Below are 22,719 nucleotides of genomic sequence, written 5' to 3' on the forward strand. Positions count from 1 at the left end.
GAACTGTGCTTGTTACAAGGTGTTCAGTGACAGATTTCTAGATGATTACTGAACCGATTTGCATCGGATAAGTTGCAAAAGAAAGAGCTCAACGCCTACTTTGTAATGAGTGTAAAATGAAGTGTTGATTATTTAAGATGAATTTATAATCTTAATTTAAGTCACCTGAACAGGGTCAGTTTTAACGAGCTCGTCGCTGAAAATTACAAACTGCGTTAAATCAGTTTCACGTAGGCAAACATAAATGGAATAGATTTAAAGATGGAGTTAAGACGATTCTGCCAGTATATAATACTAGTGGTTTACTGATCTGACAAAAGAGTTATTAATTAATTACTGTGGAACAGAAACACAAGTTTGCTCTCAGCCAATGACGTATCACGACTTGACACTGGTTGAGCAGTCAGCAGGTGATCTGGCCAGGACAAAATGATGTAAGCAGAGTGACGTCACATATTCTGTGCAAGGGTTAGGAGAGAAAACGTCGTCTGCTCTGGCTTGTGCGTGAATAGTGTTGGAGCAAGCATAGCGCGCTTGGTCACATAGTGAAGAGGAGTTATGCAGTCTCTTTCCCACTCTCTCGCCTACCGACGCTAACAGTCCCACACGGGTGCAGATACTGCCACGTGTTGGACGGCCTCGGCAGGTGCAGGTTTTTTCTTCGGAGCTCCGTCTCCTAAGAGGACTTCCACCCAGGGATAAGAGCTCCCCCTGCCCTTTGGTCATCCTCTTCCGCCTTCACAGCCGTTGGGAAAGATTTCCTCCTCCGCCTGATCTGTCGTTGGGAGACTTCACATGCGGCAGGTAGTACTGGGTTACATGGTACCAGTAGCAAGGGCTATGCCCCTGGCCTGACTATATAGTATACCTTAAGAATGTTTTTAGAATTCTTGTTTTTATCACAAAGAGAAGAGAGAGAGAGAGAGAGAGAGAGAGAGAGAGAGAGAGAAGAAGCTATACAAGGTCACTGAGTACTAAAATCATATAAACGTCTTTCAACATTAAATTGCATGTTGGTTTTTGAGAAACATTTCACTGGTTGTCAGAACTTTGAAGACATAATGTATTTATTCTGATTTGTTGTCACGCCTTCAGATGATTTTGAACAATGCTGCAAGAATCATTTTCACAAAGTCAAAAAAGGATCACATTACCCCACTTTTACGTCAGCTTCATCGGTTACCCATCCAGTACATGATTCAATACAAAATTGACATATTTGCTTTTCGCCACTTTGAAGGATCTCTCCCTTCTTACTTATCTACTGTCCTTCATACTTACACCCCTTCCCGTTCTCTCAGGTCTTCTGCTGAAAAGCTCCTTTGTGTCCCCCAAACCTCTTCAAAGACATTTGGCTAAAGGGTTGTTCAATATCAAGCTCCTACTGTCTGGAATTCTCTTCCTCTGGATCTCCGTCACTTACCAGCTCTGTCCGCTTTCAAAACAAACTTGAAAACCCATCCATTCAAACAGGCCTTTGGGTGTAATGAAACATAGCTAATTGTCTGTATTCTTCCTCCTCCTACACACACCACTCTGCCCTCTACTGAAGTCATCATATAGTGTGTGTACCTGTGGATGGATGTTTGTGCGTGCGCGGGCGTATGTGTGTGCGCGAGCGTGTGTGTGTGCGTGTGTAGGAATTTTTTTTTATGCGTGCGCATGTGTGTGTGTTCGTACTGCAATTTGTAGAATTGTCTTAGTCATAAAAATACGCATGTATGTGTTGTTTGTTCATGTGCATAGGTATGTTATTATGCACCATTGTATATGTGTTGTTTCATGTAAGGCGCTTAGAGCCCATTACATAGGGAGGTTGTGCCATTTTAGTACAATCTAGTAGTAGTAGTAGTAGTAGAAGTATCAATATTATTATTATTATTATCATTACTGATTTCGTTCCTCGTGTAAGGCGCTTAAAGCCCATTACTTACGGAGGTTGTGCCATGATTTTAGTACAATCTATTATCAGTAGTAGAATTATTAGTATTAGTATTATTATCATCATTATCATCTTCGTTCCTGTCCTCTACCAGAAGTCTGTACATTTTTCTTTGTCCATACATATTTCACAATGCTGCCAACCTAATAATTGCTACTGAACCTGTCGTTGGTCGCAGCTTTACAATCAAGACCAGGATCAGTTACGTTTCAGTGCGGCATCAGTGGCTGTCCGTCGCATTGAATAAAGAAACTTCATGGGATGGTTGTGGTGAAAAAGTGCAGGCTGCCTTGCAGTGATAGCCAGAGGCAGCAAGGGATTACCAAGGTCTCAAAGATAAGTGCTTCCTGTGCCTATTGCATGACGACTTCTTCCACCTGGCTACATTCAGTTGCTGTTCCTATGAATAATGTTCAGTGAAATGTTCCCTTGCTGCTCTTGATTGCTTTTCTTTCAAAAGCTTTTCAGTTTCAAAAATAGTCCCTGCATTTCCGTAGGCGTTGGCCTGGGTCTTCTGTTGGTTAATTATTGCACTGAGTTCAGTTTCTGAAACTTTTTCTCAGTAGTAAGGCGGGACATGACTTTCCACGATTTATGATAGTGCAGGATATAGTCATTTATTGGGCGAATGTGTCTACGACGTTCCTCAGGCGATGAACTTGAAAGGGACCAGTGGTCCCCAGTGTAGAATGCCAATCACGCAGCCCGCTGCGCGGGTCCCCGATCAGTGCCCGGCCAACTATCTCAATTCGCCCGGGAGGTCCTGCGTTAGACTTCATGCACTGAGTTACTCGTCGGAGTCATTTTGTGTCCGATTTTAAGCGGTTTCGCCGGATCCCAAGCATCTGCACTGCAGTGGTGTGGTGCGGACCATAACCACGATGTTCTTCATGTTTTTTTCTTCTTTAAAAAAAATACCCATTATTATTATTATTATTATTTTATTTTATTTTTTTTTTCAATGTAAATGATAAATGCGATAGAATGCGATTTTTTTTTTTCCTACTGCGGCAGTTTTACGGCGTAGCCTACTCAAAATTAAGAAACTGTTCCTGTCCAGTCGGCTGCCCGCGTCCACTCCGCCGCATGCTACCATAGGCCTATCGTGGCCGCAGTTTCAGTTTCAGTAGCCGCGGCTCAAGGAGACGTCACTGCGTTCGGACAAATCCATATACGCTACACCACATCTGCCAAGCAGATGTCTGACCAGCAGCGTAACCCAACGCGCTTAGTCAGGCCTTGAGAAGGAACCCCGACGGGGACACGAACCCCGGACTCCCACGGTCATTGCTGACACTGAGGTGGGGATACTGACCACGATTCCAGATCCACAGGAATCATCTTGGGATCTCAGACCGTGCTTTGAATACTTCCCGGCCGCCGTATCGCACTGAACTGAACGGACCGTGACGGCACCAGATCTGCAAAAAACAAACAAACAACAACAAAAACACCACCACCAACAACAACCCTAACAAAAAACGCGATACCTGCACACTAGCCTAACGCATTATTGAGTTTGGACCCGAAAGCCTATGTATGATAGTCAGTACGTTCGTGTTCGACAATGACCATCAGTCAGAAAAGCAGAGGATGTATAACTGCTGTCTCGACTACCTGAGCTAGAGACGGTATCTTGCTCAAGTTACACCCCCACTCTCTCGGCGGGCCCAAGAGGGTTTTAAGACAGTCGGCGTTGGGATTGTTCCCAAAGGCGGCCAACTAGCCCCCAAGGCTGCAGCACTAAGAGCCAGTGCAATTCTGCCTTCTAGTTTAAAAGTCATAGTCCTTCACAAAAAAACGTTAAGCTGTAACTGCTGATTATTTCCCATGATGAAACCATTGACAATATTCCACTCACACTTTGCTGTTGGCCCAACTGTAAACTTATGTCAATCTGTGATATAAGCCCCGAAAGCCTACAAGATCCTAGTACCGAGATAATATTCAGTCATATGGAACTAGTGCAAATTTCAATACTGCCATATTGGTCATGCCGAAGGTCGGAGTTCAAATGCCAGTGCTCAGGTTACAGCCGCCGGGCTGAAAAGTCGTGCGCTCCCTCATCCCGCGTCAATCAGATCACGCAGGCTATGACGATCACAAGTACACTCAGTCATAGTGGGCTACTACACTGACGAGCATGTACAGTAACAATCTGTCCTGTTTGCTGCTGCACCACATTAGGTATCGGATTCGCCGCCATGATTAAATATATATATATATATAATATATATATATATATATATATATATATAAATATATATATATATATATATATATATAATATATATATATTATTGTCTGCCATCAGAATATCTTTTTTTCACTCTGGTGAGTTAACATATCATTATTATTTATTTACCACCAACCCCCACCCCTTTCTATACTTGCTTTTACTATCTTATTTTATTTATTTTTTTTTTTGGTGTTCATTTCTTTTTAATCCATTTCATTCCATGTCAAGTTGTTAAAGTGACAAGTCAGTTCAGTTTTCACACACACACACACACACACACACACACGCCGCCGGTGGGCCGTAGTCACCCCGCGGTGACATGCCTAGCCACGCGGCGCCGCACACACACAAACTGACACGACACATGGGATTCAGCAACTGACTGATTCGAACCCCGCTGTGATCTGGTGTTCAAAATTCCTCCCGAAGTTCGAGTTGTCCATCTGAGGATACTCGTTCTCGAACCCAGCAACGAAATTGGCACACTTCCCATTCGTCAACGGCTTCAGTTCACGGTTCACTCAAAACTTGGCCGCGGCACTCACTCCGGCCGTTCCAGGTTTTTCTTTTCCCCATTCCACCACCCAACAAACCGGACAGAGCTTTCCATCAACGCCAACACCGCAAATAAAATCGAAACGGGGACTTGGTAAAAATCAGTCCCCTCCTCCCACCAACCCCCGCCCCTTCTCCAAGAGTCACGTCTTTGCAAACGGTTGGTATCCGAGTAGCCGCAGTCAAGGAGGCGTCACTGCGTTCGGACAAATCCATACATGCAACACCACATCTGCCAAGCAGCTGCCTGACCAGCAGCGTAACCCAACGCGCTTAGTAAGGCCTTGAGAAAACAAACAAACAACAACAAAATTTATTGGTTTGAATAAACATAACTACTGAACTCGGAAAAAAGTCTAAGTACGTTCTACTCATTTCGGCGGTGCGCGCGCCTGTGCCGTGTATACATGACCTCACGACTAAACAATGATGTAGTGTAGTGCACACACTGACGTAATTCTTTAGCAGGAATGGAAATGAAATGTACCAGATGAATCTAAGTGCGGGACAGCATGTATATATATACTGTAACAACTCAAAATCCGTGACGTGGAATTTGTTGTTTTCGATATAAAGATATTCCCTTTTACCAATCGAGGAAGTGGCACATTGTAAATCAAATCGAATGGGGGTCGCTCAATCTCCACAGGCCATTTATGAAAAGCAAACAATAATCCTTTAATAAGCTAAACTGACGAATATCACGTGAAGCTTTGAAATGCATGCTTGCAAAAAGCAGACTGTCATCGGTGACTTCCCTTCGTTCAGGTGGCGCTTTGATTGTTGCGCATGACAGTGGCTGATTTTGCATTCTACAGACTTCCGGCACAGATTCGCGAATGCCACCGGCATTGGTGTTATTATTCTGTTCATTCGGCTGGGAAGAAAGCGTTTCTTGTGAACGTAGCGAGTGAATCAGCCTTTCAAGATGGCGAGTGTGTCTTATCACATTGCAAACTTGCTGGAAAAGGTAAGTAATCAGATTTATTTTCAAAACACAGAAGCATGGCTGCGCTATCAAATCGAAACCGTCACCCATCGGGGGTGACTGGAAAGTCGTGTAAAACTTTGGATCAGATCAGTTCATTACTCAAGGAGGCATCAATGCAATCGGACAAATCCAGATATGCTACACCAAATCTGCTAAGCAGATACCTGACCAACAGCTTAATCCAAGGCGCTTAGTCAGGCCTTCTGGAATCTGGAACGATACGTTGCAGGAACCTTTGCAGATTATCGTCACAACGGGTGATAGGAGCGCGTGACTTGATCACTCTATGAATTTATTTATTTTTGTTTTAAGCTCAAATTGTTGTCATCTATATTTACTTAAATATATATATATAAGTTCACTAAGTATATAAAAAAAACTATATTGAAGAAAACTTTCTTTCTACTCCAACTGACACTTCTCGAGTTGTTCACCACGATGTCCCGGCTCAGCACTGTGTCTCCTTTGCAGGGTGGGCTGGGAGTGGGGGTGGGGGGTCTACTGCTCCAACAGACACCCCGAGTTGAGCTTAAAGATATTTACTCATGGGAGGCAGCCAAGGCCACTCTGCCCAGTGCTATAAGAAAATCCAGCAACAGAGCGTGACTGTACAACCTCCCTCTCCAGTTTGTTCCAGTCTGCTACTGTCCTGACAAAGAACGAGCATTTATACTGTTCTGAACTTGTCTGGGGGACTTTGCAGCCATGGCTGTTGATGTGCACATGCTTGGCGATGATGTTGGTTGACACATGGTCTGTTTAAGTCTTCATTTTGATCTTCATCTTGGTTTTGTCTGCAGGAGTCAGGAATTCCTCAGGTGATAGAGCTGGAACCTGGCCTTCTATCACTATAAAGAGTGTGACAAGCCATTGTTGCTTCCTTCGCTCTTGTAGTGTTGGCAAACCTAGCTCCTGGAGCATCTGGGTGACACATCCTGGGTCTTGTGACTTGCAATCCCTCTTTATGAAGTGTGCTGCTGATCTCTGCATTCACTTAAGTCTATTCTGATCTTTTGCTAAGTACGGATCCCAAACAGTGGCTCCGTAGTCTAGGACAGATCAAACGAGCGAAATGTAGGCTGTATGGCGGCACTCTTGAGGACAGCTGCCCAAGTTTTGTCAGAGGATTCCGAGCATAGAGCTTGCTTTCTTGCAGATGTTTGTAATATGTGTGGACCATTTTAAGTCTGCTGAAAACTGTATTCCCAGGTGGGTAAGTCTGCTGAAAACTGTATTTCCAGGTGGGGATTTTTATCCACATGTTGGAGGATTTCCCCATCAAGTTTGTAGCAGAAAGATGAGTGGTGTTTGGTTGGAAGAACATAACAATTTTTGGCATTAAACCTCATTCCCCATTCTTCAGCCCATTCTTCTAACTTGGCAAGGTCTTCTTGGAGTGAGATGTGGTCCTGGAGCTGGCATATTTCTTGGTACAGTAGGCAATTGTTGGCAGACAGTACTTTGGAATTTGTGCTCACAACCTTGGGCAAGTCATTTATGTGAAGGAAAAAAAAAGAGAAATGCATTAACCCTTAGGCTGCCTATATGACGAGATAACTGGTCAGCGCAAGCATGTACGCTTCGCTGCCACAATGACGAGATAACTCGTCATCGAAATATTCTGACTTTTCCCTGGTTTGCATTGAGTTCGTTGACAAAAAAACTGGTAGCTTTAGCTTGGGGAATCTTTCTAGATTCTATTCATAGCTAGAAACCCCATCTACGTCATGAGGCAGTCGTTTATTTGAACGTTTTGGTTGGGTTACTGCTGCAGTGTTTGCCTGGCTCCTCTCCTTGCTGGCTGTACAAAATGTCAGACTCCGTGCTCAAGACTTGCGATCACGTCCCAAATTAACCAAGATTGCTTTCTTTAGCTGATGCTAAAAAATAATTGAAGTGTAAATTCGAAGGAGAAGACAGTGGTGAACTTTTATAGGATGATTTGATAGAAAATAAAGGAGCAATGAAGAGACTGGCCAAGATACGACTGCCAGTGAGTGATTCTGACTGTACAGTTGTAGCAGATGACAGAAAGTGACCAAATTATTAGCAGGACATAGTTTTCTTTGCACTCAGCCAACGCGGTCTGGTAAGAACTGGATGAAGTGACAGTGTGAGAGGGGTGATGAGGAGAGGGGCAGAGACTGAGGGGGAATGGTCCCACATCCATATTATCTCTTGGAGAAGTCACAGTGCATTGTGTATCTGTCTCTTTAAAAAAAAAAGTTCTTATTGTGGTTGTTCTAGTATAATTTGTGTGTGCAGGTATCATCCATATATCCAGAAAATATTATATTTTAGTGCAAATTACCTGACAAATGTTTGTAATGAACAAGTTGAAAATGTGACACAAGATAAAACACTGATTTCAAAACAACAGCATGTCACTGAAAATATATAAAATGGGAAAACATTTGTTTTATATTCTTTGTTCATTTACTTTTCAGAAAATACATACTTTTATGAGTTTTTCTCCAATAACAAAGAGCACAGAATTTTTTGAAAATATATACCCGTTTCTGGGAAAAACCCCTGGCAAATAGATTTCACTTAGATCTTATTTTCCTGGCAGCAAAATGGTTGATCAAACAAATATAAGTAATGTAAAATGAATAATTAGAATAAACAAAAAAGTAATGATTTACTGATTTAGAAATATAGAGAAGCAAATTATGAAAATATTAGTAGTTAAATGAAAAAACATGAAACCAAAAAATATACTTATTAATACATGTAATGAGTGTTTCCAGCTGTTCCATACTCTGATACTGAGGGTGATAGTGTATAGGGTATTGAACTCAAACGAAGAAGCTGTTGAAGTCTGCAAGAGAGCATATCAGCAGGCTGAGCAACAACTGAACAATTCATTAAACAACCCACACCCTCCCTTGCCTCAGTATCAGTATCATTTGCTCAAGGAGGCGTCACTGTTTTCGGACAATCCCTAATCTGCTACACCATATCTGCTGAGCAGATGCCTGACCAGCAGCGTAACCCAATGCGCTCCGTCAGGCCTTGAGCAACAATGAACAAATAACTTGACTGCAGCCACACCCACTTGGACTGGATTGGGGCTGTTAAAAAAAATCTGTGGAGGGCAAAATAAGTTGTCTGAAGCAACAAAAAGAATACATCTTTCAATAATGTTGTGTTTACACCCTTAATGTCTTGTGTGTATATACACCCTTACTTCAACAAACTGAATGACTGACATGGTTTGACATAGTGGTTTCCCGAAGTAGATCATCGTGTCGGGAAAGTAATGTCCTTATTGAACTCACCGACCAGGCAAGTTATATTTTTCAAGAATAGTATGTTGTGTTTTAAAAAATACCCCTCATGCTTCTGTTACCGATTGTCAGACTCTCTTCATCAGGCAGACAATGTTTCGAGTCTGACTTTGACAAGTGATCACCAGAAAAAGAGAGATTCCATGCAGTTCTAAAAAATGATTTACCATTGGTTGCTATTTTTAGAGAACCAAAGGTAATTCTGTGAGACAATAGATATCTGTGGATTAAAAGCCAAAACTGCAATGTCGCAAACAGCAGAAGACTATCAATGGAAAGGAGAGAGAAAGCAGTTTTTAGCTGAAATGGCTGAAAGAATTTCCGTGGCTGACAGTCACCTGCGAAAACGCACTAAAGGCATTTATAACTTTAATCAAATGTGAGAGAAAACTTGTTTTAGCTGTTCTAAACAACATTCTTTTTTTTCTGAAACACAACCCCCCCCCCCCCCCCCAAACAGTTGACTGCTTCTTTCTGTGTGTGTGTGTGTATGTGTGCGTGCGTGTGCATATGTAAGATTCAGAAAGCAGGCCAAGTGCAAAATCTGCCAGGACAAGTGGATTTTCTAGTGACTTGCCTGACTGGGCAAATGGGAATAAAATTTGTTAATGTCGAGCCCAGACTGACCACACACACACACACACACACACACACACAGACAGCTCATGCACTAGGTGGGACAGATTTTCTCATCCTCCCCTTCATCTGTTGAGAAAACAATGCAAAACTTGCAAAGAATATTAGCAGCTTCTGCTCTATACTCGGGCATAGAAGACAAAGTCGCTCAGACTAATGACAAAACGGGGCTCAACTTGGTAGTCTCCAAGCCATTTGCATTTGTAAATCGCTTTTTACACCAAAATTCCACCTATAATTGTAAACCAGGCTGAAATATTGATCCTACACAATGCATGCAGATATATAAAGTTTTATTAAATCACCTTAACAAAAACTTAGGTAGGCTCTCAAGACCTGATCAGAGCGTTAGGTTTATAATATGGTCAGGCACCTGCAGACGTTTTTTTTTTTTTTTCTTTATTATTGATTTTTAAAGAGCAGATGTGAAGTTTATGTTGATCAGTCCACACGATCTGACACTGCTTCAAACTGAAAATGAATTTCCAAATCAGTAAATCAATATGAAATACTTTGTGTTCATGCATTGATTAACTTACTGAATCACGTTCGCTTATATAATAATGTTTCATTTTTGTTTGTTTGTTGCTTTTATTTTTTCATTGTTTATTGATTCCTTTATTTACCAGCTGACTTGCTAAGTTGCATATTGTATAGATCTGTTCATTTCATGCATTTACCATTCCAGGTGCCTGTAAGTATTAATGTACTTATGTTCTTATTTATTTTATATTTATCATTTTTCCATTCATTTATAGTTCAAATGCTCAACCGCTGCTCTCTATAATCCCTACTGTGTCTCTTTTATGGATGCTAGGTCTATTATCATGTTGGCGTTCTTTTCCGAGACATGACTTCTAGTTTCTGAACAGGGCTCTGGGAAAAGAAATTTAGTTCCAGTGATTTAAGTCTGATAAAGAACCATTTAGTTTTTGGTACAGATGACGTCCAGTGACAAAGACTTCCGCTTCATGGCCACCAATGATCTCATGGCAGAGCTACAGAAGGATTCCATCAAGCTGGATGATGACAGCGAGAGGAAGGTAATGAGTTCATATTCATATGCATATTTCAGCAATTTTGTGATGGTGCACATCGTGCTAAAGGAGAGCACTTGAAAGATGAAGAAAAAATTGTGTGCGATAGCTTTGTGGACAGCCATAGATAGAGCTAGGGATGTGAGAGGGAAAAACAATGGGTAGCTTTAGATTGTGGTGATACAGTCTGCTTGTGGTGAGCAGTCTGAATTTCACACACAAATCAGTTGTGACTGAAGTGTAGTACAATGCTATACAATATTATATATGTGATACAGTATACACATATAGAAATACAACATCTAGGCATATCAAGAGTGCTGTTTATTAGACCTAGGCCCTTAATGGTTTTGAGATAGATGGTTGTTAAACTAAAGCAGAATTTTATCTCAATACCTGAATTATATATTAGCCTAAAAAATGTGTATTATAATTTATATGTTCTGGTTGTGAAGGGATCAGAAATGGTATACATCATTACATGGTTGTAAGCTGTGATTAGAAATAGAAGGGAAAAAAAGGATAAACTGTTTAGATTTAGAAATAGAAGAGTGGATAAATTGAGGGGATGAATTGGCCTTGGTGCAACAAATGGGTACTGTATGTTTTGTGTGAAATGTGGTAAATATAATTATACTAGGTCAATTTGCATTGAATTAGTTATTAAATGAAACTAGCCTAGGTGTTTGATGCGATGATAAATGATGAAGAGCAGATGCTGTTTTATTTGAATTTAATGCAGTGATAGTGGTAATCATTGTAAGAATGAAACAGATGCAAATATCTGTAATTCCATTAGTCAGTACATGTAATGACATGTATCTGTTTCATATTTTCTTATGTGCTTGATAAAAAAAGAAGGAAATGATCGGTTAGGGAAACTTTGATGTTTTGTCAGTATACACACACACACATATATATATATATATATATATATATATATATATATATATATATATATATATATATATATATATATATATATATATGTTTAAGTGAATAAGTTGTAAGCAGTTGTGATTAGTAGGGTGTATACTGTGATAGGAAGGGTATGTGTGAGATGCAAGAACACTGGTAAAGACAGTATCAGTGCTTTATCATATCACTTATTAGCCTTATGATAGCAGTATTAGCTCCTTTTGGAGCTGGAAGTGACTGGACCAGAGCATGCATATGGTTGTGAAGACTAAAGATGATGAACAGTTTATGAATAAGGCCCAAGGGTGAGAGGGTATAGGTGACAAGATGGGAAAAGAAAAGAAAGAAGAATTGAGATGATGACTGTGTGCAGGTGGTGAAGATGCTGCTGAAACTGTTGGAGGACAAGAATGGGGAAGTGCAGAACCTGGCTGTCAAGTGGTAGGCACTTCAGTAGACCCCCAGTCATCTGTGTTGTCTGCTACTCTGGTTGGCCCAAGAAGCTTGTGCAAACTCAGCAGCTGTCTATTTTTTACGTTGCTTGTACAAATGGTTTATCAAATTAGCAGATTACCCTATGAAAATTTGACAGGTGTTTGGATGAAAGGATGGTTAGAAGGTAAGAGAGTAAGTCACCAAGTGAATGCAGTTGGCAGCACTCAGTAGGCGGTTGTTGGAGGTCATCCAATTTCAGGACAGTGTTACACTGTTTGTGATGTCAACAACATGAATATATGCCTTGTCTTCAACTCAAGACTTGTTTTCAGTTTTGGCATGCAAATTGCTAGCTTAAACTTGACCTGAAAAATGAATTGCAAAATTCATTGTCTGATGACCTGTTTTTTTGAATGTCTGAGTAAACACATTCCTGGAATGTGCCCAGCTTCAGTTGTCTTTCTACTTGTAACATGTGATTTGCACAAGGGATCTTCACATTTGAATATTAAAAAAAAAAAAAAAAAAAGGAAACTGTATGCTTTTGTCCTATTAGTTATGTCAGTTCTTTAGCTCCAAACCATCATTATAGAGTGGAGTTAACTCGAGTGCTTCATTGAGACTTGCTTTTGTTCCTATAAACTTTGCCGTAAAATCAGGTATTTTTAGTCTGTGTTTGGTGGTAATTGATTATGACCTGTTGTGTGATCTTTAAGTGGGTTAAAAAAAACTGAAAAGTTGCTAAAACATGAACAGGTGTTACTGTGGGTTCCTGATGGTTGTGTTTCAGCCTGGGTCCCCTGGTGACCAAGGTGAAAGAGTTTCAGGTTGAAGTCATTGTGGATAGTCTGTGCACCAACATGGTGTCCGAGAAGGAGCAGCTGAGAGACATCTCTAGCATTGGTGAGTGTTTTTTGTATAGATACGTGTTGAGTGTGTTTGTATTTGTGTGTCCGTAACAGGGTGTGGTGGGTGAGGAAGCAAGTCGTGTGTGGGGGAGAGGTTTGGGGTGTGATTGTGCGTTGGTGTATGGGGATGTAGGGCTCCTAATAAAGCATATATTATTATTACATATGCATCCCTGCCGCTTTGAAAATGGAAAGGATGCATTGCATGTTCATTGATTGTGTGACAGTAACACTTCAGACAGTAACTCGTCTGGTTGACAGTAACACCTCTGTTTGACCATAACACTTCTGGTAGACAGTAACACCTAGATGACATTAACACTTATGACAGTAATATCTAGCTGACCGTAACAATTCTGACATTAACACCTCTGGTACCAGGAACTTCTCTTATGTTAACAGGATTGAAGACAGTAATCAGTGAATTACCGCCATCCTCTACTACTTTGGCAGCCAGCATTTGCAAGAAAATCACTGGACGCCTCACAAATGCCATTGCCAAGGTAAACTTACACGTAGAGCCAACTCAAAGCTTAGTCTGGGTTTGACACAAACTTTGCCCAGAAAAGAACTTGTTTCACACTTGCCATTCAGAGCAGTCTAAACAACAAAGAACTGTTTGGGACATAGGCTTACTGCCATACTTTCATATTACTGTGTTTTTGTGCTGGGTCAAAGTTCATGAATATTTTCCACTGTTAATCAAAAGAAACATCATGGTTTGTTTTGTGTGTGTGTGTGTGTGTGTGTGCATACACACATGCAATGCCTGAATGCTGCTATTGGGTTTATTTCTCATGTTATTTCATAAAGTGTTTTGAGAAAAAGAAAACACTTCAGGCTAGCCCTTGACCATAGTCATTTTGAAGGTGGAGAAATTTAAGATATGCACTCCTCAACTGCACCACATACATACACATGTACAGAGTACTTTATCTCATTCTCTTGTTATTTTTGGGCCTTTTTGTGGACAATTTTTTTTTTTTATATCATTTTTTACATTCACTTTGAAAAGGTTTGTTTTAAACAGCAAGAAGACGTCTCAGTTCAGCTGGAGGCTCTTGACATTCTGGGGGACCTGCTGAGCAGATTTGGTGGTGAGAAAATACTGCAGTTTATTATTTTTGTGTTCTTTCCAAAGCTGGATTAGGAATTGGGTTACAATATGAGTAAATGTTTAATTGCACATCATACTGTGGTTCACAAGTGTAGTTATAAGCAGCGGCTGTTGGAGTGTGGGTATGCACGTGGATGTTGGTGTGTACTTGTAATGGGATGTCCAGAATTGGATTACCTTAGAAATAGGGTAATTTCTGAAAAGCACACAGAGCGAAAGTCTGTTTTAGTTATTTATTCAGTGCAGGGGTGGGGAGTGTGTTTGCGACTGTGGAGATTTGTAGAGAATGGGAATATATATTCTTGTATTTTTTCACCAAATTCGTGTATTAGATTGACTGTTGTGACTTTACTTTTAATTATGTGTGTGTGTGATGTCTACATTGCTACTATCATCCATACCCCTTGGGTCAAAGGATGAAGTTTTCTTTATTCTTTGTGTGTGAGTGAAAGCAGAGAGAGCATTGTTCTGGAAAGTGTAAGTGGAATGCAGGGCAGATTTTCAACAGTGTCAGTGACTCGGTAGAAAAAGGCAATTGCTTATTAACAAGCAAAGAATTCCTTGCAAATAAATTGGAAGCCACATGCATGTAGGTTTGGCTTGCTTTCGAGTTATGCTATGCAGGGTCACAGATATTTCAGAGTATGATAAGAAAAAGATTTTTGTTAGTGTGTATGTGCTTGAGGGAGACAAAGATTGAAATGGGAAAAGAAGTCTTGATGTTTGAATGTTTGAATTGTAAGGTTTTTCTACATACATTTTTATTGGTGATTGTGTTCTTGCTGTGAGTTGAGAGTGCTGACTGCTGTGTGAAAGGACTGTTCTGTTTGTTGTGTGTGATGGCTGGGCTAAATGGACTGCCTGGTTGTGTTCAGGTCTGTTGGTGAGTTTCCACAACAACATACGTCAGGCCCTGCTGCCGCAGTTGGCTTCCCCACGATTGGCTGTCCGGAAACGTGCCATCATTGCTATTGGTCAGTACTTGGTGTGGATCAGCATGGCATTCTTACATCTTTAACTTCAGCATCTTTTCGGTTATGCTTCTAGGCTTGACCTTTTGTGCTTCACATGATTTTACAAATCTGTAGCAGAGGTGAATGTGTGTGTGTGCGTGTCTGCGTGTGTGTACACAGTATAAAATTGATATTGGTAAAGAGAACTAAATTTCTAGTGTTCAAGATCTACATTGATCCTCTGGTTAAATTTAGATGCAGCAACCATAAAGTGCAAGTTGAAACATATCACAGTTTTGGGATTCCCTGGAAAGAAAAAAATGCAGTGAACATCTGCTTTTTTGTCTTGCCAGTGAATTTCACTTTGTCCAAAGTATTGTTGAACAACAGATATTCGTAAACTATTTCACACCCCCAAGTGGAATTACAATTTTTGTTGTTTGTTCACAAGAAAGAAATGCTGGCAAAATAAAAATATCTTAGAATGTCTAAAATACTTTTTTTTTGCTTGTTTACTTTCTTGAGCATTTTGATATTTTTTGGATCTATCTTATTTTTTGTTTTGTTTTGCTACTCCTTATTTTTTGCCATTTACATTACTGAGAGTTGAAAGGGATAAATATTCCTTTTTTTTTTTCTTAGTGTGTGCTTTAGTATACTGTGGGAATGAAAAAAATCTCATGGACTAAAGAGAGGAGGTATTGATGCCGTTGAACCACTGACTTGTAAATCTTCAGGAATCTGATACATGAAGCGGCGGACTGTTATGTCTGTTGGTTCGGACTCTGCCAGTTTGAAGATCTCTCCTCTGCTCCTCTGCACAATATACTGACTGCTTTCCAAATTCTTATCCTCTTCCCCCCCCCCCACACCCCCCCCCCAACCCCTCCGCCCCCCTCTCCAAGAACTAGGATATAATGATTGAGCTTGTGCGTACTTCATAACCTCCCCCACAAAGTTTGATGGTATGGTCATTATGGGGTGTGCTTGTGGATGTGAGTGTATTGTGTGTGAATCTGAGTGAACGGTGGTGACATATATTTTGGGCGATAACTGGTGGTGCCAGTCCATGTTGGTGTACTCTGTGCGCAGGTCACCTTGTGATGAGCTGTAATGCGGCGCTGTTCCAAGAGCTGATTGACTTCCTGCTGAAGGAGTTGATGGCAAACGCCTCCACTTCTACTACACGCACCTACATCCAGTGTGTGGGGGCCATCAGGTACATGCAGCAGTTGGCAGAGTTCTGTGGAACACGGAATGGTGGCCTAGCAAGCTTGGGACCTCTTAGTGGATCACCTATTTTCAGGGGAACAAAACGTGGTTTCAGATGCTGGTTTTTTTCTGTTTTTGTTTTTTTTTAGGGGGAAGAAATTGCTAGTTTGTGTAACCTAGAATGGGCAAAGAGCAGTGAAAGCGAGTGAACTGAAAATTAATTGGGTCAGAGAAAAAACTGAAAATTGTTATTTAAGCTTTCAGGTCTCTGAATGTCTTAAAAGCCAGAAATTGAATTTTCAGCTGCTGGGGTCTTTGTTGCCCAGTACCTCCCAGCAGGGTGTTGTCCCTGCATCGACTAGGAATCCTGTGTTGCCCCTGGACACCAGTCTGTTTTCAGAGGATTCACATGAATTCTCCAGTTGTGGTCTAGTGAACAGAGCACTTGACATGGGAGTGAAGACCCCATGGTTGATACACAAAAGGACTGCCATGTTCAAGATGCCGGACTTTTTTCAAGTGCCTGACCCTATCCTGACTCAAGGCCACTTTTTTAATGTAATAACAGCTTACAGAACAATATTACAGTGCGAAGTACAGGAGTGTTTTATCCATATATCACATGTCCGTCATGCAACCTGAATGGTTAGACTAGGAGAAATGTTGGTGCTGTTTTGTGAGGCTGATGTGAGGATTGTTTGCAGCCGGCAGGCAGGCCACAGGTTTGGGGAGTACCTGCAGAGCATGGTGCCCCTGGTGGTGAAGTACTGTCAGATGGAGGACGACGAGCTGCGGGAGTACTGTCTGCAGGCGTTTGAGTCCTTTGTGCGCCGCTGTCCCAAGGAGGTGTCTCCCTTCATTCCAGAGGTCAGCACTGTGTGCATGTTGTGCAGTTCCTCTTCTTTCTTTTTCTTATATTTGGGATTTTCTTTTTTCTTTTCTTTCTTCCCCCCACCCCACTCTTGTTTTCTTTGTATACAGTTTGAAAGAAAGGAGAAAGGGGTTGAGTGCTTAATTTTTGGGTTTCTTTCTTTCTTTTCCCCATTTTCCCCTCTCCTTAAAGAATTTTGTTCTTCAAAAAGAAATTGATATAGATGAATTGATTTGTTACTGAACGAGGAGGGTAGGTGTGGGAGGCAGACCTTTTTTCAACTGGAGGGGACAGAGTCAGAAGAAGAAAGAAAGCATGCAAGAGAGGGAGAGCAGGATTGGGGGTGGGGTGGGGTGGGGGTTGCGGGGGGAGAAGAAATAGAGAGATTTTCTTGTCAGTTTTCACATTTGTTCACAAGTTGGCCATGTCTGGTTTTGCAGATTATAGATATCTGTCTGAAGTACATTTGTCATGATCCCAATTACAACTATGATGATGACGAAGAGGCAATGGACACAGAGGCTGACGAGGAGGAGGAAGAGTGAGTGCATGTGAACCTGTCTTTGGTGGTGTTCAGAGAACAATGTATAGTTTTTAGTCAGAAATTTTTCATTCTAGGAATTATGCCTGGCTTTGCCAGGAAAATGTTTGGAGAAGTGACAGGTTGTGAGGCAGAGTAGCAAATGTGCAACTTGTAAGTAGGTTGCCTTGACACGGATTGGAGACTGGCCAATGACATTGTTTAGATCAGAGTTCAACCTTGACCTCAGCTTTGTGTATTTAGTGATTGGTCAAACATGCAAGTTTTATTGTATAGATCATTAAATAATGCAAATTACTCTAATGTGCATGTCGAAATATATTTTTTGTATTAGATGAGATAGTTGTTGAATAACAATTTTTCCTTTCAATTACTCTTGCTTATCAGGTTTGTTTCACTTGCATAATCAAAATAAACATATGCAAGTGCAAGGATATGACCTGGTTTGGGTGAGAGGAATTGTGAGTTCTGTGTAAAAATAAATTAAGAAAAAAATTATGGATATATTGCTTTTGTTACGTTTGAGTTGGTTTGCATGTTTCAGTGGATTCCAGTCACTGCGAATGACATGCACATGTACAGGTTACAAAATAAGTAGATTGCAACAGATAAGACACACTTGTATTGCTTTTTATACTGTTAATGGTGATTTTAGGGAGAGCGATGACGAGTACAGTGATGATGACGACATGTCTTGGAAAGTTCGTCGTTCTGCTGCCAAGTGTATTGAGGCGATCATCAGCACCCGTCACGAGATGTTGGTGGAGTTCTACCGCTCTGTGTCCCCTGCCCTCATTGCCAGGTTCAAAGGTACATATAACCTGTCCTGTGTTTGTCACTGTGTGGGGTCTCTGTCTCTTCTGTTAGTAAAGAGCTGTGTTGAGAGGCATTCAGGCTATTCGTCAAGCCTTACCACAGAACTTCTGGTGAATTTTTAGATTCTTTGCGTTTGTTGATAAGTGGTTTTTTTGTTGTTTTTTTAAAATATTTTTTAAGTATAAATGTCCAGTGGTTATTTACATACTGGAATCAACAATTTAGTTGTCTGTCATTTAAATGTAGTAGTATTGTTTGCAGTGCATACTGTGCCATCCATCCAGACGGAGCGAGAAAGCTTTGAATGTGTTGCTGTCGTTTTTCAGAGCGAGAAGAAAATGTGAAGAACGATATCTTTCATGCCTACATCTCCTTGCTACGCCAGACCAGACCTGTGGCCACATCCAGTTCTGATCGCATGGAGACAGAAGAAGGGTAGGTCAGAAACTGAAGCAGGGTTCATGCAGATTTTTAAGTTTCTAAAAATGGTACAAAATGACATACCTTTCTTGAGTACTTAAAAGTCTGAAAATGACCCTTGTTTGTAAAGGTGTTTAGCTTATCTTTCTATTACTGAAAACAAATTTGTAGGCTGGATCATTTCTGTAAGTGATTTAATGAGCAATGAAATGTTCCACCTCAATTCAGAGTCAAAGAAAAATAATGTTTTTGAAAGGAAAACACCTGATCCAGAAAAGATTTTTTCCTGAATGAAATTGTGCTAGGGGCATAAACTAACACTTCAAATACATTACATTTCTGAAAATGATCATGTTTGTAAAGGTTTTTTAGTTTATCCTTTCTATAACTGAAAACAAATTTGCAGGCCAGATTGTTTCTGTAAGTGATTTGAGGCAGCAACAAAATGTTCCACCTGAATTCAGAGTCAAAGAAAAACAATATTTTTGAAAGAAAAACACCTGATCCAGAAAGGATTTTTTCCAGAATGAAATTGTGCTAGGGGCATAAACTAACATTTTTCTTTTTCTTTTTCTTGAAATGTGTCTGAGAATGATGAAATGCCCAAACAATTAGCTTGACGTGTGATTTGGGAAAATGAAAAAGGGGAGAAAAAGACGCATAGTGAATTCCAGATGTGGACTGGCCTGGCTTCAGAGCTTCTGAATGTGAAAATCCCTTAATGTTGGTAGGGTGAGAGGTTCATGACATGTTTTTGAACAAGGTCCAGTCTGGAATCCAACACTTTGTGTATGTGTGTGCTTGTGTTTGTGTATGTGTGTGCTTGTGTTTGTGTGCTTGTGTTTGTGTGCTTGTGTTTGTGTGTGTGTGTGTGTGTGTGTGTGTGTGCAGGCCAGTGCTGATGCTGCAGTCCCAGATAGGGGACATTGTGCGGGCCATCCACAAGCAGCTGAAGGAGAAGAGCATCAAGACCAGACAGGGCTGCTTCAGTCTCCTCACTGAACTGGTCCTTGTCCTGCCCGGGGCCCTCTCAGAACACTTTGGCGTCTTGGTGCCTGGCATTCAGTATTCCCTCGGGTCAGTCACCTGCGTTTGTCTTCAGCTCTGTCTTTCTGCAGAAATGCCCACCCTGCTGTTTGTCTGCAGTTATAGAGATGAAGAGAGCTGTTATTTACCATTAGTGAAATCAGTTGACAACCAGAATTGTTTCTGCAGATTGCAAGATTGTCTTCAACTTGAGCAGAGACAGGAACTAACATTGACAGGATGCACTGTTGCAGAGACCGGAAATAACATTGACAGGGTGCACTGTTGCAGAGACCTGAACTAACCGGGTGCATTGTTGCAGAGACCGGAAATAACATTGATAGGGTGCACTGTTGCAGAGACAGGAACTAACATTAACAGGGTGCATTGTTGCAGAGACTGGAAATAACATTGACAGGGTGCACTGTTGCAGAGACCGGAAATAACATTGACAGGGTGCACTGTTGCAGAGACCTGAACTAACCGGGTGCATTGTTGCAGAGACCGGAAATAACATTGATAGGGTGCACTGTTGCAGAGACAGGAACTAACATTAACAGGGTGCATTGTTGCAGAGACAGGAACTAACATTGACAGGGTGCATTGTTGCAGAGACCGGAAATAACATTGACAGGGTGCACTGTTGCAGAGACAGGAACTAACATTGACAGGGTGCATTATTGCAGAGACAGGAACTAACATTAACAGGGTGCACTGTTGCAGAGACCGGAACTAACATTAACAGGGTGCACTGTTGCAGAGACAAGAACTCGAGCAGCAACATGAAGATTGACACGCTGTCTTTCCTGAACACACTGTTGGTGCATCACACCCCGTCTGTCTTCCACCCCCACATGAAGGTCCTCGTCCCTGTAAGTGGCCCTTGGCTTTCTTCTTCTTTCTCTGTTTACACAAATCATCGCTTGTTCCTTCTAAGGTGTCTGCTGTCCCCACAGGTGCTTTGAGGTTTTTGTGCCAGTATTTGGGAACAGTCAGACCGGGCAGGTGATTGTATTTGATGATCAGGTGCTGACATTGTTGATTTTGGGTGCTTATGAAAAATAGCAAGTTCATGTTCCTCTTTACTTTGTGAGACAGATGTAATGTGATTGTTACAATTTTTGATCATCCATTTAGAGCTCATTCATGAAGCAGCAATCAAACAGAGCTCATTTGTCTAGCAGAAACTGAAAACATGTGAAGGTTGCTTATGTCATTTGATCAGCATCTATGATGAGCAGCATAAATTTAAGCAGCTCATTTCTTTAGCTAATTTATCTAGCAGAAACTGAAAGCATGAAAAGATAACTTGTATCATTTAATCAGCTTCTGTGAGCAGACATTAAACAGAAGAAATGTCCTTTACCAGGTCATTAGAATGAGTGCTGGAGGACAAAACAGTACAAAGAAAATGGTGTTCTATGAAGGACAGTTTTTCCCATTGTGTCATGAGAGGGCCTTGGCTCCAGATTCACCAAACAAAGAATGAGTGCTGTGGTTTGCAAAAGTTGCTTGGAGAGAGCTTTTGAAGAACAGTTTGCAAGAGTTTCTGTGTACAGGTCCTTGTAAGGTCATGATTGATATAAGGTTACAGGATGGGAAACGTGTCATTTCTTGTCATGCAGACGTTTAAATAAACATGTGCCAGTTTTTCTCAGATACTTGTGTCAAAAGCGCAATTGGTGCCTCCTCCTCTTTACTCGTATCTGCTGCTTTTGCAATTGCTATGTAAATGTTCTGTCTGCTTTTACACACAGAGCACACTTATGCTCACATCTTGTTTCTCATACTGTGTACATACAAATGTGTAACCCCCCCTCCCCTCACACACACACACACACACACACACACACACACTTTGTATGCATACCTACATATATGTAGCATACCCATACACATGGCTATGGCATTATGGGTAGCGGTTTTGGGTGTGGATTCTGTGAATTGTGAGTGAACTTTGTTTTCAGCCAATAGTGAATGCTGTGGGTGACCCGTTCTACAAAATCACGTCGGAGGCCTTGCTGGTGACACAACAGCTGGTCAAAGTCCTCCGGCCCTTTGGTGAGAAGGGGCATCTGTCTTTCTCCATGTCTCTTGGTCACTGTCTTTCTCTCCCGACTTTGTTCTTTTCCTCTACCCATGGCTTATGTTTCTGGGTCCATCCTGTTCTGTTCCTTCCCTCCCTACTTTCTCTTTTCAGGCATGATTAAAAAAAAAATTATAAAGGTTCAACAGCACATTATGATGTTAACAGTAGTGCTGGGTTTTGCCCAGGTTGGGTCTGCACTAGGTTACCACCTCATGTCTTTTTCCATTTCCCTTTTGTTGTGGAAAGCATTGTCTATGACTGCCTGGAAAATGTCCATATACTCCGGTTTAGGTTTGAAAGAATGATTAGAATTGGTGAAGAAACGCAGGTATAGAGGGGAAGTAGAGAAGAGAGAGAGGATAGATGAGATGATTTGAGTGAAGTAATAATTATTTCTGGTCAGTTCAGTAAACTTAGATTTAATTACACATACTTAACCGTGACCCAGCTAGTGCAGACTCTGGCAGGGGTCTGACATTCCTGCCGGAAAACTAGTTGGGTCACGGTAAGTATGTTATTTAAACGTAATTTTAGATAGAAAATTTCCTATTGGAGGAGGGATACACTGTGAAAGATTTGTTTTAGAAATTCTGACAGTGGCAGTAATGGATGATTCGTGCCTTGTTCATTGATACTGTTGTGAGAAGAAACTGAAGGGGACATAAAATTGATTATGAAGATGAGCAGAAGAGGTGAGGGTAGGGTATCCTTTTAAGATTTAGA

General features: G+C 41.1%; 1 protein-coding gene across 1 annotated transcript in view; it reads left to right on the forward strand.

Moving 5' to 3' along the window:
* Positions 1 to 5,546: 5,546 nt before the first annotated feature.
* The window catches only part of LOC143291213 (cullin-associated NEDD8-dissociated protein 1-like), a 43,818-nt gene continuing 26,645 nt past the window's right edge, over positions 5,547 to 22,719 (forward strand). The window contains exons 1-15 of the mRNA XM_076600970.1: positions 5,547 to 5,706; positions 10,595 to 10,696; positions 11,982 to 12,049; positions 12,834 to 12,946; positions 13,354 to 13,454; positions 13,982 to 14,048; positions 14,944 to 15,042; positions 16,114 to 16,240; positions 16,938 to 17,100; positions 17,545 to 17,645; positions 18,301 to 18,455; positions 18,788 to 18,896; positions 19,773 to 19,958; positions 20,668 to 20,779; positions 21,875 to 21,968. Of these exons, the coding sequence (XP_076457085.1) occupies positions 5,665 to 5,706; positions 10,595 to 10,696; positions 11,982 to 12,049; positions 12,834 to 12,946; positions 13,354 to 13,454; positions 13,982 to 14,048; positions 14,944 to 15,042; positions 16,114 to 16,240; positions 16,938 to 17,100; positions 17,545 to 17,645; positions 18,301 to 18,455; positions 18,788 to 18,896; positions 19,773 to 19,958; positions 20,668 to 20,779; positions 21,875 to 21,968 (1,639 nt within the window). The 5' untranslated portion in view covers positions 5,547 to 5,664. The remainder of the gene's footprint in view (positions 5,707 to 10,594; positions 10,697 to 11,981; positions 12,050 to 12,833; positions 12,947 to 13,353; positions 13,455 to 13,981; positions 14,049 to 14,943; positions 15,043 to 16,113; positions 16,241 to 16,937; positions 17,101 to 17,544; positions 17,646 to 18,300; positions 18,456 to 18,787; positions 18,897 to 19,772; positions 19,959 to 20,667; positions 20,780 to 21,874; positions 21,969 to 22,719) is intronic.

Source organism: Babylonia areolata, chromosome 16, assembly GCF_041734735.1.
Source record: "Babylonia areolata isolate BAREFJ2019XMU chromosome 16, ASM4173473v1, whole genome shotgun sequence".
Lineage (NCBI taxonomy): Eukaryota > Metazoa > Mollusca > Gastropoda > Neogastropoda > Buccinidae > Babylonia > Babylonia areolata.